Source organism: Oncorhynchus clarkii, chromosome 31 (assembly GCF_045791955.1).
Source record: "Oncorhynchus clarkii lewisi isolate Uvic-CL-2024 chromosome 31, UVic_Ocla_1.0, whole genome shotgun sequence".
Taxonomy (NCBI): domain Eukaryota; kingdom Metazoa; phylum Chordata; class Actinopteri; order Salmoniformes; family Salmonidae; genus Oncorhynchus; species Oncorhynchus clarkii.
Window position 1 is genome coordinate 7,330,204 of NC_092177.1, and position 16,123 is coordinate 7,346,326.

The 16,123-nt window shown below is 43.3% G+C and overlaps 1 protein-coding gene across 2 annotated transcripts in view; it reads left to right on the plus strand.

Annotated features, from left to right (window-relative positions):
* Window positions 1-16,123, plus strand: part of LOC139390916 (midline 2) — a 208,970-nt gene that overhangs the window by 161,097 nt on the left and 31,750 nt on the right. For both annotated transcript variants that reach the window (XM_071138296.1, XM_071138295.1), the window contains 4 exons: window positions 5,213-5,320; window positions 10,104-10,252; window positions 11,546-11,673; window positions 12,145-12,288. In XM_071138296.1, the coding sequence (XP_070994397.1) occupies window positions 5,213-5,320; window positions 10,104-10,252; window positions 11,546-11,673; window positions 12,145-12,288 (529 nt within the window). The remainder of the gene's footprint in view (window positions 1-5,212; window positions 5,321-10,103; window positions 10,253-11,545; window positions 11,674-12,144; window positions 12,289-16,123) is intronic.

A 16,123-nucleotide genomic window follows, 5' to 3' on the forward strand; every position in this document is an offset into this window, starting at 1 on the left:
GGAATGAAATAAACCAAAACTTGTTTCTCACAAGTGTAGCATAGGTTGTGCTCTCTGCAAACAATGTGTCTACTCCTACGATGAGAATGATAAAGACTGGAATAATAAAATATTGAATGCATTAACAGAAATTACTGTAACCAAACAAACATTGTAGATTAGAAATTATAGGAATTAACAGTAAATGTGCTACTGGTGATATAAATAATTTATATTGATATACACTAACAATCAAACGCAAACAATTCACACAAATGAAATTATGAAACAATGAATGTGCGCAAATTGGCAGGAGAGGGCGCTTTCTGGAGAGAGAAGGTCATTGTGCATTTTAGCCACACTCCCCTTCTCCTTGACTGTGCTATCCCTGCGGCCTCCGCAATGGACTAGACTCAGCCTCCACAATGGACTAGTCTCAGCCTCCACAATAGATTAGACTCAGCCTCCACAATGGATTAGACTCAGCCTCCACAATGGATTAGACTCAGCCTCCACAATGGACTAGCCTCAGCCTCCACAATAGATTAGACTCAGCCTCCACAATGGATTAGACTCAGCCTCCACAATGGATTAGACTCAGCCTCCACAATGGATTAGACTCAGCCTCCACAATGGATTAGACTCAGCCTCCACAATGGACTAGACTCAGCCTCCACAATGGATTAGACTCAGCCTCCGCAATGGATTAGACTCAGCCTCCACAATGGATTAGACTCAGCCTCCACAATGGATTAGACTCAGCCTCCACAATGGATTAGACTCAGCCTCCACAATGGATTAGACTCAGCCTCCACAATGGATTAGACTCAGCCTCCGCAATGGATTAGACTCAGCCTCCACAATGGATTAGACTCAGCCTCCACAATGGATTAGACTCAGCCTCCACAATGGATTAGACTCAGCCTCTGGAATAAAGGTTGAGACTAAATTAAATTGATTGGACATGATTTGGAAAGGCACACACCTGTCTATATAAGGTCCCACAGTTGACAGTGGATGTCAGAACAAAAACCAAGCCATGATGTCAAAGGAATTGTACAAGCTCTGAGACAGGAATGCTCCCCATCCAACCTGACAGAGCTTGAGAGGATCTGCAGAGAAGAATGGAAATACAGGTGTGCCAAGCTTGTAGCGTCATACCCAAGAAGACTCCAGACTGTAATCGCTGCCAAAGGTTGTTCAACAAAGTACTGAGTAAAGGGTCTGAATACCTACAGTTGAAGTCGGAAGTTTACATACACCTTAGCCAAATACATTTACAGTTTTTCACAATTCCTGACATTTAATCCTAGTACAAATTCCCTGTCTTAGGTCAGTTAGGATCACCACTTTATTTTAAGAATGTGAAATGTCAGAATAGTAGAGAGAGAATGATTTATTTCAGCTTTTATTTATTTTGTCACATTCCAAGTGGGTCAGAAGTTTACATACACTGAATTAGTATTTGGTAGCATTGCCTTTAAATTGTTTAACTTGGGTCAAACATTTCAGGTAGCCTTCCACAAGCTTCCCACAATAAGTTGGGTGTATTTTGGCCCACTCCTCCTGACAGAGCTGGTATAACTGAGTCAGGTTTGTAGGCCTCCTTGCTCGCACATGCTTTTTCAGTTCTGCTCACAAATGTTCTATAGGATTGAGATCAGGGCTTTGTGATGGCCACTCCAATACCTTGACTTTGTTGTCCTTAAGCATTTTGCCAGAACTTTGGAAGTATGCTTGGGGTCATTGTCCATTTGGAAGACCCATTTGTGACCAAGCTTTAACTTCCTGATTGATGTCTTGATGTCTTCAATATATCTACATAATTTGCCATATATTTTGTAAAGTGCACCAGTCCCTCCTGCAGCAAAGCACCCCCACAACATGATGCTGTCACCCCCGTGCTTCACTGTTGGGATGGTGTTCTTCGGCTTGAAAGCCTCCCCCTTTTTCCTCCAAACATAACGATGGTCATTGAGGCCAAACAGTTCTATTTTTGTTTCATCAGACCAGAGGACATTTCTTCAAAAAGTACGATCTTTGTCCCCATGTGCAGTTGCAAACCGTAGTTTTTTTATGGCTTTTTTTGGAGCAGTGGCTGCTTCCTTGCTGAGCGGCGTTTCAGGTTATGTCGATATAGGACTTGTTTTACTGTGGATATAGATACTTTTGTACCTGTTTCCTCCAGCATCTTCACAAGTTCGTTTGCTGCTGTTCTGGGATTGATTTGCACTTTTCGCACCAAAGTACATTCATCTCGAGGAGACAGAATGCGTCTCCTTCCTGAGCGGTATGATGGCTGCGTGGTCCTATGGTGTTTATACTTGCGTACTATTGTTTGTACAGATGAACGTGGTACCTTCAGGTGTTTGTAAATTGCTCCCAGGGATGAACCAGACTTCTGGAGGTCTACAATTGTTTTTCTGAGGACTTGGCTGATTTCTTTTGATTTGCCCATGATGTCAAGCAAAGAGGCACTGAGTTTGAAGGTAGACGTTGAAATACATCCACAGGTACACCTCCAATTGACTCAAATGATGTAAATTAGCCTATCAGAAGCTTCTAAAGCTATGACATCATTTTCTGGAATTTTCCAAGCTGTTTAAAGGTGCAGTCAATTTAGTGTATGTAATCATTCTAACCCACTAGAATTGTGATGCAGTGAATTTTAGTGAAATAATCTGTCTGTAAACAATTGTTGGAAAAATGAATTGTGTCATGCACAAAGTAGATGTCCTAACCGACTTGCCAAAACTATAGTTTGTTAACAAGAAATGTGTGGAGTGTTTGAAAAAGTTTTAATGACTCCAACCTAAGTGTATGTAAACTTCCGACTTCAACTGTGTGTAAATGTGATATTTCAGTTTTTTATTTTGAATAAATTAGCAAACCTAAAAACCTGTTTTTCCTTTGTCATTATGGGGTACTGTGTGTAGATTGATGAGGAAAAATACAATTGAATCAATTGTAGAATAACGCTGTAACGTAACAAAATGTGGAAAAAGCCATGGGGTCTGAATACTTTCTGAATGCACTGTATCCCTGGTTCAGATGATAATGTATCCCTGGTTCAGATGATAATGTATCCCTGGTTCAGATGATAATGTATCTCTGGTTCAGATGACAATGTATCCCTGGTTCAGATGATAATGTATCCCTGGTTCAGATGATAATGTATCCCTGGTTCAGATGATAATGTATCCCTGGTTCAGGTGATAATGTATCCCTGGTTCAGATGATAATGTATCCCCGGTTCAGATGATAATGTATCCCTGGTTCAGATGATAATGTATCCCTGGTTCAGATGATAATGTATCCCCGGTTCAGATGATAATGTATCCCTGGTTCAGATGATAATGCATCCCTGGTTCAGATGATAATATATCTCTGGTTCAGATGGTAATGATGTATCTCTGGTTCACATGATAATGTATCTCTGGTTCAGATGATAATGCATCCCTGGTTCAGATGATAATGATGTATCCCTGGTTCAGATGATAATGATGTATCCTTGGTTCAGATGATAATGTATCTCTGATTCAGGTGATAATGTATCTCTGGTTCAGATGACAATGTATCCCCGGTTCAGATGATAATGTACCCCTGGTCCAAACGATAATGTATCCCCAGTTCAAATGATAATGTATCCCCGGTTCAGATGATAATGTATCCCCGGTTCAGATGATAATGTATCCCTGGTTCAGATGATAATGTATCCCTGGCTCAGATGATAATGTATCCCTGGTTCAGATGATAATGTATCCCCAGTTCAGATGATAATGTATCCCTGGTTCAGATGATAATGCATCCCTGGTTCAGATGATAATATATCTCTGGTTCAGATGGTAATGATGTATCTCTGGTTCACATGATAATGTATCTCTGGTTCAGATGATAATGCATCCCTGGTTCAGATGATAATGATGTATCCCTGTTTCAGATGATAATGTATCTCTGATTCAGGTGATAATGTATCTCTGGTTCAGATGATAATGTATCCCTGGTTCAGATGATAATGCATCCCTGGCTCAGACAATAATGCATCCCTGGTTCAGATGATAATATATCTCTGGTTCAGATGGTAATGATGTATCTCTGGTTCACATGATAATTTATCTCTGGTTCAGATGATAATGCATCCCTGGTTCTGATGATAATGTTGTATTCCTGGTTCAGATGATAATGATGTATCCCTGGTTCAGGTGATAATGTATCTCTGATTCAGATGGTAATGATGTATCCCCGGTTCAGATGATAATGTATCTCTGGTTCAGACGATAATGATGTATCTCTGGTTCACATGATAATGTATCCCTGGTTCAGATGATGATAATGTATCCCTGGTTCCAGATGATAATGTATCCCTGGTTCAGATGATAATGTATCCCTGGTTCGGTGTTTCAGTAGGGTGTAGGCCGTAGGATGAGATTTGGTGACACGAGTAGTATGAGAAGATTATTCTGCCTCATGGATCTGCGTGGTGAATCCGTCATGTTGCTGTGCAGTGATCCACAGTTATGTTGGAGCATTGCGTCCATCCTTGTTGACTACCGACCTCCGTTAATAAGATGCCTCTTATGGAATTAATGGGGTTTGTGTGTGTGTGTGTGTGTGTGTGTGTGTGTTTGTGTGTGTGTGTTTGTGATTAACACATTTAAGTGGATCTAACTGCTATAATGAGCTTTGTGGAGTGATGATCAGTGTTCGGAGGTGTTATGTATCCCCGGTGAACAGTTTTAGACTCTGCAGTTTGATGCAGAGTCACAACCCTGTATAATGAGAAAATCCCCTTTTTAAAGTTCACAGAATATCACATTCTAATCACACATTTATAACGATTCTGTCAAAATAAATCATGTTTATACCTGAACATGTGTTACCAAAAACCGCAGATGGCAAATTTAACTTTCTACATGAAGCTTGGGTGAAGTCTCGGCTATCACTGAACAGTGTTGTGTTGATCTGAACTCTGTGTAAGTGTTTGTGTTGGCCAGCGTATTAAAGCCTACCTCAGGTGAACACAGCTGTTGACATGGTCTCAGCTAGAGTGTTGTTGTTGTTTGAACTCTGTGTAAGTGTTTATGTTGGCCAGTGTATTAAAGCTTACCTCAGGTGAACACAGTCATTGACGAGGTCTCAGCTACAGTGTTGTGGCTGTTGTTGTTATTTTTTAAACCCTGTGTTAGTGTTTGTTTGGACACCGTGTTAAAGTGTGCTGTGTTTCTGTCCCCAGGTGAACACAGCAATGCACGAGGCCAAGCTAGTGGAGGAGTGTGATGAGCTTGTAGAGATCATACGCCAGAGGAAACAGATCATCGCTGTCAAGATCAAGGAGTCCAAGGTACAGTAGTCTTCTACACACTAACCCATAATACTATACTGGACCCCTATGGTCAAAGGTACAGTAGTCTTCTATACACTAACCCTTATTACTATACTGGACCCCTACGGTCCATGGAACGGTAGTCTTCTACACACTAACCCTTAATTCTATACTGGACCCCTACGGTCCAAGGAACGGTACTCCCTGGCTGCGTCTCCTACCATACTCTTCCACTGGCTGTGTCTCAAACCATACTCTTCCTCTGGCTGTGTCTCAAACCATACTCTTCCTCTGACTGTGTCTCAAACCATACTCTTCCACTGGCTGTGTCTCAAACCATACTCTTCCTCTGGCTGTGTCTCAAACCATACTCTTCCTCTGACTGTGTCTCAAACCATACTCTTCCGCTGGCTGAGTCTCAAACCATACTCTTCCTCTGACTGAGTCTCAAACCATACTCTTCCACTGGCTGAGTCTCAAACCATACTCTTCCTCTGGCTGAGTCTCAAACCATACTCTTCCGCTGGCTGAGTCTCAAACCATACTCTTCCTCTGGCTGAGTCTCAAACCATACTCCTCCTCTGGCTGCGTCTCAAACCATACTCTTCCTCTGGCTGCGTCTCAAACCATACTCTTCCTCTGGCTGCGTCTCAAACCATACTCTTCCTCTGGCTGTGTCTCAAACCATACTCTTCCTCTGGCCGCGTCAGAAGTTACACCCTATTCACTACAGAAGTCTTCAAAACGGGCCGTTTGTTTACCATCTTCAAAGAGGTTTCGATAGAAGAAGTGAGTCTCCAGTCTCTCCTACTACACACATTACAAAGCTGGATCTGATGTGTGTGCCAGCCTGTCTGAGTCACGGAGACGTTGTAGGTGGCAGTTAAAGCGCTGCATTCACAACGTGTCACTGCAACTGCCACAGTGAGAGAGGGAAGGGGGACTTGTCACACAGCCTGTCACGACACTCCACGGGTGACATCAGAAAAACTGAAGATTGCGAGGTGTCATCTGAGTTTGCAGTGGAAGCATATTTCTTGAGAACGTAACTTTTGCTTTTGTCGCAGCTCTGAGTTTAGTAGTGACGGATGTACAGTCATGTGATAGGTCTATGGCAAGCGTCTACACAGAATGAAGAGAATGAGGAGGAAGGAGAGGACAACAGGAAGGAGAAAGAAGAAGGGGTGCAGAGTATATGGGAAGGGTGAGAAAAGGAGGGTGAAGAGGAAAGGAAAGGAAAGGAGGGAAGATGAGGGGAGAGGAGGGGAGGAGAGGAGAGGAGAAGAGAAGAGAGGAGAAGAGAAGAGAGGAGCGGAGGGGAGAGGAGAGGAGGGGAGAAGAGAGGAGAGGAAAGGAGATGGGCAGGTTGAGGAAAGGAGATGAGGATGGAGAAATGTGACGATCAAAAAAGAGAGGAGGGGAGGGGAGAGGAGAGGAGACTGAACCATCTGGATTATAGAGGGTCCAGAGGGCCCAGGGTAAGTAGTGTGCTATGGAACAGGGTGAATGGAACAGGGTGTATGTAACAGGGTGTATGGAACAGGGTGTATGGAACAGGGTGAATGGAACAGGGTGTATGGAACAGGGTGAATGGAACAAGGTGTATGGAACAGGGTGTATGGAACAGGGTGTATGGAACAGGGTGAAGGGAACAGGGTGTATTGAACAGGGTGAATGGAACAGGGTGAATGGAACAGGGTGTATGGAACAGGGTGTATTGAACAGGGTGTATGGAACAGGGTGTATGGAACAGGGTGTATGGAACAAGGTGAATGGAACAGGGTGTATTGAACAGGGTGTATGGAACAGGGTGTATGGAACAGGGTGAATGGAACAAGATGTATGGAACAGGGTGTATGGTACATTGTGAATGGAACAGGGTGAATGGAACAGGGTGTATGGAACAGGGTGTATGGAACAGGGTGAATGGAACAGGGTGTATTGAACAGGGTGAATGGAACAGGGTGTATGGAACAGGGTGTATGGAACAGGGTGTATTGAACAGGGTGAATGGAACAGGGTGTATGGAACAGGGTGTATGGAACAGGGTGAATGGAACAGGGTGTATTGAACAGGGTGTATGGAACAGGGTGTATGAAACAGGGTGTAGGGAACAGGGTGTATGGAACAGGGTGTATGGAACAGGGTGTATTGAACAGGGTGTATGGAACAGGGTGAATGGAACAGGGTGTATTGAACAGGGTGTATGGAACAGGGTGTATGGAACAGGGTGTATGGAACAGGGTGTATGGAACAAGGTGAATGGAACAGGGTGTATTGAACAGGGTGTATGGAACAGGGTGTATGGAACAGGGTGAATGGAACAAGATGTATGGAACAGGGTGTATGGAACAGGGTGAATGAAACAGTATGGAACAGGGTGTATGGAACAGTATGGAACAGGGTGAATGGAACAGGGTGAATGGAACAGGGTGTATGGAACAGGGTGTATGGAACAGGGTGAATGGAACAGGGTGAATGGAACAGTATGGAACAGGGTGTATGGAACAATATGGAACAGGGTGAATGGAACAGGGTGTATGGAACAGGGTGAATGGAACAGTATGGAACAGGGTGTATGGGACAGTATGGAACAGGGTGAATGGAACAGGGTGAATGGAACAGGGTGTATGGAACAGGGTGTATGGAACAGGGTGAATGGAACAGGGTGAATGGAACAGTATGGAACAGGGTGTATGGAACAGTATGGAACAGGGTGAATGGAACAGGGTGAATGGAACAGGGTGTATGGACCAGGGTGTATGGAACAGGGTGTATGGAACAGGGTGTATGTAACAGGGTGTATGGAACAGGGTGTATGGAACAGGGTGAATGGAACAGGGTGTATGGAACAGGGTGTATGGACCAGGGTGAATGGAACAGGGTGTATGGAACAGGGTGTATGGAACAGGGTGTATGGAACAGGGTGAATGGAACAGGGTGTATTGAACAGGGTGTATGGAACAGGGTGTATGGAACAGGGTGAATGGAACAGGGTGAATGGAACGGGGTGAATGGAACAGGGTGTATGGAACAGGGTGAATGGAACAGGGTGTATGGAACAGGGTGAATGGAACAAGGTGAATGGAACAGGGTGTATGGAACAGGGTGAATGGAACAGGGTGTATGGAACAGGGTATCATTTGGGATGCAGTCCTAGAATGTTGCCCCAGCTCGTGTTCTGAGATTTACATTAATTAAATTATTTACACTAAATGCAGCTATTCAAAATGAGACAAAGACAAGACAGCGAGGCACACACTCTCTCTCACTCTCTCTCTCACTCTCTCTCTCTCACTCTTTCTCTATCTCTCTCTCTCTTTCTTTCTCTCTCTTTCTCTCTCCCCCTCTTTCTCGCTCTCTTTCTTTCTTAATTTCTTTCTCTCTCGCTCTCTCTCTCGCGCTCTCTCTCTCTCTCTCGCTCTCTCATGCTGGTTGTAAAACACAGTCATCATTATATACTGTAAATCCTTCCAGTGGTACTAGTAATGTTTTCTGTCCTCATACGTAGTCAGAATATGTAGCTTATGTTGCATAGACTTACCAGTGACATTTAAAAAGCATATTGTATTTAATACCAGTTACTGAGAAGGCCTTTGTATTACAGAAGCAAATGAAATTCATCAAATCCTCAACATTTTTCTCTGACGAGAGAATTAAATGAAGCTAATTCAATGTGTCACATCTGAGCCAGGGATGGAATGAAGATTAATAGATTATGTAGAATGTAGAATTAGAATTTAGAATGTTAGAATGATGTTATTCCACTCATCATCCCTGAGGGAATTATAACACAGCTGTCTATAGTGTGATTATTCACTCTCCATATAGTGCCTTCCTCTCTCAGGGTGTGGGACTGTAGCTTAGGATGAGACAGATAGACAGACTGACAGACTGACTGACTGACTGACTGACAGACAGACAGACAGACAGACAGGCAGGCAGGCAGGCAGGCATGCAGGCATGCAGGCAGGCAGGCAGACAGACAGACAGACAGACAGACAGACAGACAGACAGACAGACAGACAGAAAGAAAGAGACCGGCTGAGAGAGAGACAGACAGAAAGAGACCGGCTGAGAGACAGACAGACAGACAGACAGACAGACAGACAGACAGACAGACAGACAGACAGACAGGCAGGCAGACAGGCAGGCAGGCAGACAGGCAGACAGACAGACAGACAGACAGACAGACAGACAGACAGACAGACAGACAGACAAGACAGACAGACAGACAGACAGGCAGGCAGGCAGGCAGGCAGGCAGGCAGGCAGACAGACAGACAGACAGACAGACAAGTCACAGACAGAGACACAGAAAACAGTCTGTTTTGAGCAGAGTTCTATCAGAATACTTGGACATGACTGGTGTTTTTTTGCCGACCACACAATGAAACCCAGGATATTTGGCCTTCTGTTTTGAACGTCACCTCCGTAACTGAGACAACATGACCAGCTGTTGTTTTAACAAACACACATGCTGATCACGTGAAAACATTCCTGTCCACCTCAAGGCTTATTATCATAATACAGTAGAAAACAATAGATGTGTGTTATATCCTCTTCTGTTGTGCAATATGTCCACAATAGAATGATATAGATTATCAGATGCCCTCCAAATACTCTGCCCAGTATCCAAAACCCTCCTGAACTCCATCTCCTCTGTCACTGTGTGTGTGTGTGTGTGTGTGTGTGTGTGTGTGTGTGTGTGTGTGTGTGTGTGTGTGTGTGTGTGTGTGTGTGTGTGTGTGTGTGTGTGTGTGTGTGTGTGTGTATGTGTGTGTGTGTGTTACCTGTCTCAGGTGATGAAGCTGCGCAAACTGGCCCAGCAGATGGCTAACTGCAGACAGTGTCTGGAACGTTCCGGAGCCCTCATCACCCAAGCAGAACACAGCCTGAAAGAGAACGACCACGCTCGCTTCCTACAGACCGCCAGGAACGTGGCCGAGAGGTGAGACAGCCATCCCTCCCCCATGAAATCATCCTTAACCTCCCCATCCCTCCCCATGAAATCATCCTTAACCTCCCCATCCCTCCCCCATGAAATCATCCTTAACCTCCCCATCCCTCCCCCATGAAATCATCCTTAACCTCCCCATCCCTCCCCATGAAATCATCCTTAACCTCCCCATCCCTCCCCCATGAAATCATCCTTAACCTCCCCATCCCTCCCCCATGAAATCATCCTTAACCTCACCATTCCTCCCCCATGAAATCATCATTAACCTCCCCATCCCTCCCCATGAAATCATCCTTAACCTCCCCATCCCTCCCCCATGAAATCATCCTTAACCTCCCCATCCCTCCCCCATGAAAACATCCTTAACCTCCCCATCCCTCCCCATGAAATCATCCTTAACCTCCCCATCCCTCCCCCATGAAATCATCCTTAACCTCCCCATCCCTCCCCCATGAAATCATCCTTAACCTCCCCATCCCTCCCCCATGAAATCATCCTTGACCTCCCCATCCCTCCCCCTTGAAATCATCCTTTACCTCCCCATCCCTCCCCATGAAATCATCCTTGACCTCCCCATCCCTCCCCCTTGAAATCATCCTTTACCTCCCCATCCCTCCCCTTGAAATCATCCTTTACCTCCCCATCCCTCCCCCATGAAATCATCCTTGACCTCCCCATCCCTCCCCCTTGAAATCATCCTTTACCTCCCCATCCCTCCCCCATGAAATCATCCTTGACCTCCCCTGCCAGCCCCCTATAGCTATCCAGCATGAAGGTGACCAAAAGGAAAGACAGACATCCCTCTCCCTGCCATCTCTCTCTCACCCCTGATATCCTCCCCAGACCTCCCTTCCTGGAACTCCCCCATGTCCTCCTAGTCCTCCCATGTCCTCCCATGTCCTCCCATGTCCTCCCAGTCCTCCCATGTCCTCCCATGTCCTCCCATGTCCTCCCAGTCCTCCCATGTCCTCCCAGTCCTCCCATGATGGAGACAGGCTGGAATATGAAGGTTGTAGGGTTAGACACAGCAGGGCTCCTACACGCACAGAGAGAGAGAGATCCTTCTGGGTCTCTGCTTCTGCATCGTTCTCCTGCTGAGGTTCTCCATTCTGACAATATATTTTTCTCTGTTTCTGTCTCTCTATCTCTCTGTCTCTCTTTCTCTGTCTCTCTCTCTCCCTCTCTCTCTCTCTCTCTCTCTCTCTGTCTCTCTATCTCTCTGTCTCTCTCTATCTCTCTCTCTCTGTCTCTCTTTGTCTCTCTCTCTCTTCCTCTTCCTCTCAGGGTTGCCATGGCCACGGCCTCATCCCAGGTGCTGATTCCAGATGTGAACCTGAACGAAGCCTTTGATAACTTTGCCCTGGACTTTTCCCGAGAGAAGAAGATCCTAGAGGGACTGGACTACCTGACAGGTGTGAGGGGGGGGGGGGGGGGGCTTTCACTAACAACAAAAACACATGACCACTTTTGGTAAATAATGAACCTGTCTGGTGACAGATGTCCGTTCTGCAAGCCTCTGGAGTCGTTATATTGAAACATAAACAACCACCAGAGATGCACAGAAAAACAAACAGTTGGTCAGAACTTTACTTCAGTAGGTTTCCTTTAGACAGGAGGGACCGTGCAAATCAAATCAACATTTCTGTGAATGTGGGATAAACAAATCAAATCAACATTTCTGTGAATGTGGGATAAACAAATCAAATCGACATTTCTGTGAATGTGGGATAAACAAATCAAATCAGCATTTATTTACCGTGTCATTTCACAAACTCATTTTCACAATATACTTTACAAAAATACAGAGGGGGAAAGAGACTTGGGGCAAATAGTTTCACAAAAAAAACACTGAACACCAACATTTGCCTTGTTTGACCCTGTAGCTCCCAGTCCTCCCTCCATACGTGATGAGCTGTGTACTGCCTCCCACGACACCATCACAGTTCACTGGACATCTGAGGACGAGTTCAGCGTCACCTCCTACGAACTGCAGTACACCATCTACACCGGCCAGACCAACTTCATCAGTAAGTACTGTGTACAAAACACCAGCCGTACACCACCCTGTTCACCATCTACACCGGCCAGACCAACTTCATCAGTAAGTACCGTGACAATACACCAGCCGTAAACACCATCTACCCAGTATACTACCCTTACAATAAAAATAGTGAAACATCTAAAAAAGTAATCATTTTTAGATAAAGCTATACTAAATATATTCACATCACAAAATAATTTATTAAAACACACTGTTTTTGCAATGAATGTCTACAGTAGCATCAACAGCTGTAGGGTAGCACCATGGTGTACCCTGAGGACAGCTAGCTTCCGTCCTCCTCTGAGTACAATGACTTCAATACAACACCTTAGAGGCTCATGGTTCTCACCCCCTTCCATAGACTTAAACAGTAATTATGACAACTTCAAGAGGACGTCCTCCAACCTATCAGATCTCTTGCAGCATGAACTGACATGTTGTCCACACAATCAAAGAGAATATATCTATTACTGGAAGTATAAGCTATCGCTAGTTAGTACTGCAGTGTATAAAATGTGGTGAGTAATTGACTCAAAGAGAGAGAAAGACAATAGTTGTGCAGTTTTTAACAAATTCATTTAAAAATGAAGGAGAAGCAAGAGAGAGCATTCACTTTCACTTAGCTTGTGAATGCAGCTAGCTAGTTTAGCCTACTCAAACACCCGGCTCAAACAGAGACGGATGCTATGTTAGCTAACTGGCTTTGGCTATCCAACACTAGAACTCTTCCTAGTCAAAGTAAGCTTTTGGTTTTATTAATGCATTGCCACCAGGGCCCGCTGGTGTAACTGCTATACTGCTTGCTGACTGTACACTGTACTGCATGATTGTAGCAGGTTTACTAACGTGTTATTTCTAGTAGCTATGTTGACAATGATGTTATTATAGGGTGACAACGATATAGGCTGTGTGTAGCAGATAGCGATTATGATATGAAGGTTTGGCTTGGGAAGGTTTTTTCAACTGGTCAGAGACAGCTGTGTTGTGCACTGAAGTTCACAAGCGAAGGGAAAAGGTGAGCAGAGAAATTATCCATAAAGCAAAATGATCTGTTTGTATGTGGCTGCTATGAAAGTGAATAGTGTTTGCGTGTTTGCGTGTGATCAGGGGTGTATTCATTTTCTTAAACGGAAGCAAACGTAACGAAATGGGGATAAACATACCTGTATTTGTCCAATAGAAACTCTCGTTTGCAACTGTTGGAGTAATGATCGCAGATCAGCTAGATGCAGACAAGAGTGTGAAAAGTGGTATTGAATGTGTATATGGTTTGTCACCTTGATTACTCTTAATTTTTCTGTCGACCTGTGTGCACCTACGTTGTAAACGTTTAATTCATAGGCTAGGTTGTAAGCAACCTCATGATGGGTTTAGAGACAATTACAGTATCATGTAGTATCCTAAACCTATCACTGTTACATTGAACTGGGTGAATATGAATGACAGTAACCTAAACCTATCACTGTTACATTGAACTGGGTGAATATGAATGACAGTAACCTAAACCTATCACTGTTACATTGAACTGGGTGAATATGAATGACAGTAACCTAAACCTATCACTGTTACATTGAACTGGATGAATATGAATGACAGTGTCCTAAACCTATCACTGTTACATTGAACTGGGTGAATGGAAAATGAATGACCGTAGCCTAAACCTATCACTGTTACATTGAACTGGGTGAATGGAAAATGAATGACAGTCATCCAATATGCTGTAATAGAAATAAGGCCATGCTCATTAAAAAATAATCGTCCTCCCTCATCATAAAGCACTGACTGCCACTCTACATTACCCATAAACCACACAGTTTACCATCAACACCGGCCGACTTAATCACAGAGTAACAAAACATCACCACTTCTACACCACTCGTACACCAGCCACAGCTTTATGTTGCATCAAACCACTACGATCTAGAAGAAAAAGAAATGCACACCTATAAAGACGAGGTGCTGGCTAGCGGAGTAGAAACTTCAAAATAAAAGAGAGCCGCAAACTCTAGGAGCTCAGATGCAAAAATGTAATACAGCCAAGCTGTCTTCATCAGGGTATACGTTGGTATTACATTTTTGCATCTGAGCTCCTAGAGTGTGCGGCTCTCTTTTATTTTCAAGCATCAAACCACTACGACACACAGTCTGGTAAAAATACACTAGAATGAAATAGGATTCTGTATATCTGCAGCACCACTCATAGACCACTACTCCACAGGCCACGTGGTGTATTTATGGTCCCCAAAGTGTTATCTAGGGGCATGCAGTAGGTCTCAGTACCTATGGGAGAATCTCAATGGCGTACTCCTCGCGTCCTCTCTCTCCTCACCTCCTTCTCAAAAACCCATTGAAGAAGAAAGTCAGAGGGGGAGGTACCCCTGGGTATTGAGAAAGAGGCGAGGAGAAAGGACCTGAAGAGTATACAATTGAGATTCTCTCTTTGAGTTTGTTTGAGAAATACACCAGAATATAAATACAGCTACATAATTACAGAGGTCTCAGACAGAAAACAATTGTTATCCACAAGTCACTACTGTACATGAGGTTGAAAGAAGCATCGGAACAGAAATACAGTCCACCTACAGTAAGAAGAGATAGGGTTGGACTACTTTATAATACAGTAAGAAGAGATAGGGTTTGACTACTTTATAATACAGTAAGAAGAGATAGGGTTTGACTACTTTATAATACAGTATGAAGAGATAGGGTTGGACTACTTTATAATACAGTAAGAAGAGATAGGGTTTGACTACTTTATAATACAGTAAGAAGAGATAGGGTTGGACTACTTTATAATACTGTAACCTACAGTAAGAAGAGATAGGGTTGGACTACTTTATAATACTGTAACCTACAGTAAGAAGAGATAGGGTTGGACTACTTTAAAATACATTAAGAAGAGATAAAGTTGGACTACTTTATAATACAGTAAGAAGAGATAGGGTTGGACTACTTTATAATACAGTAAGAAGAGATAGGGTTGGACTACTTTATAATACAGTAAGAAGAGATAGGGTTGGACTACTTTATAATACAGTATGAAGAGATAGGGTTGGACTACTTTATAATACAGTAAGAAGAGATAGGGTTGGACTACTTTATAATACTGTAACCTACAGTAAGAAGAGATAGGGTTGGACTACTTTATAATACAGTAAGAAGAGATAGGGTTGGACTACTTGATAATACAGTAAGAAGAGATAGGGTTGGACTACTTTAAAATACAGTAAGAAGAGATAGGGTTGGACTACTTTATAATACAGTATGAAGAGATAGGGTTGGACTACTTTAAAATACAGTAAGAAGAGATAGGGTTGGACTACTTTATAATACAGTATGAAGAGATAGGGTTGGACTACTTTAAAATACAGTAAGAAGAGATAGGGTTGGACTACTTTATAATACAGTAAGAAGAGATAGGGTTGGACTACTTTATAATACAGTAAGAAGAGATAGGGTTGGACTACTTTATAATACAGTATGAAGAGATAGGGTTGGACTACTTTATAATACAGTAAGAAGAGATAGGGTTGGACTACTTTATAATACAGTAAGAAGAGATAGGGTTGGACTACTTTATAATAATGTAACCTACAGTAAGAAGAAGATAGGGTTGGACTACTTTATAATACAGTAAGAAGGGATAGGGTTGGACTACTTTATAATACTGTAACCTACAGTAAGAAGGGATAGGGTTGGACTACTTTATAATACAGTAAGAAGAGATAGGGTTGGACTACTTTATAATACAGTAAGAAGAGATAGGGTTGGACTACTTTAAAATACAGTAAGAAGAGATAGGGTTGGACTACTTTATAATA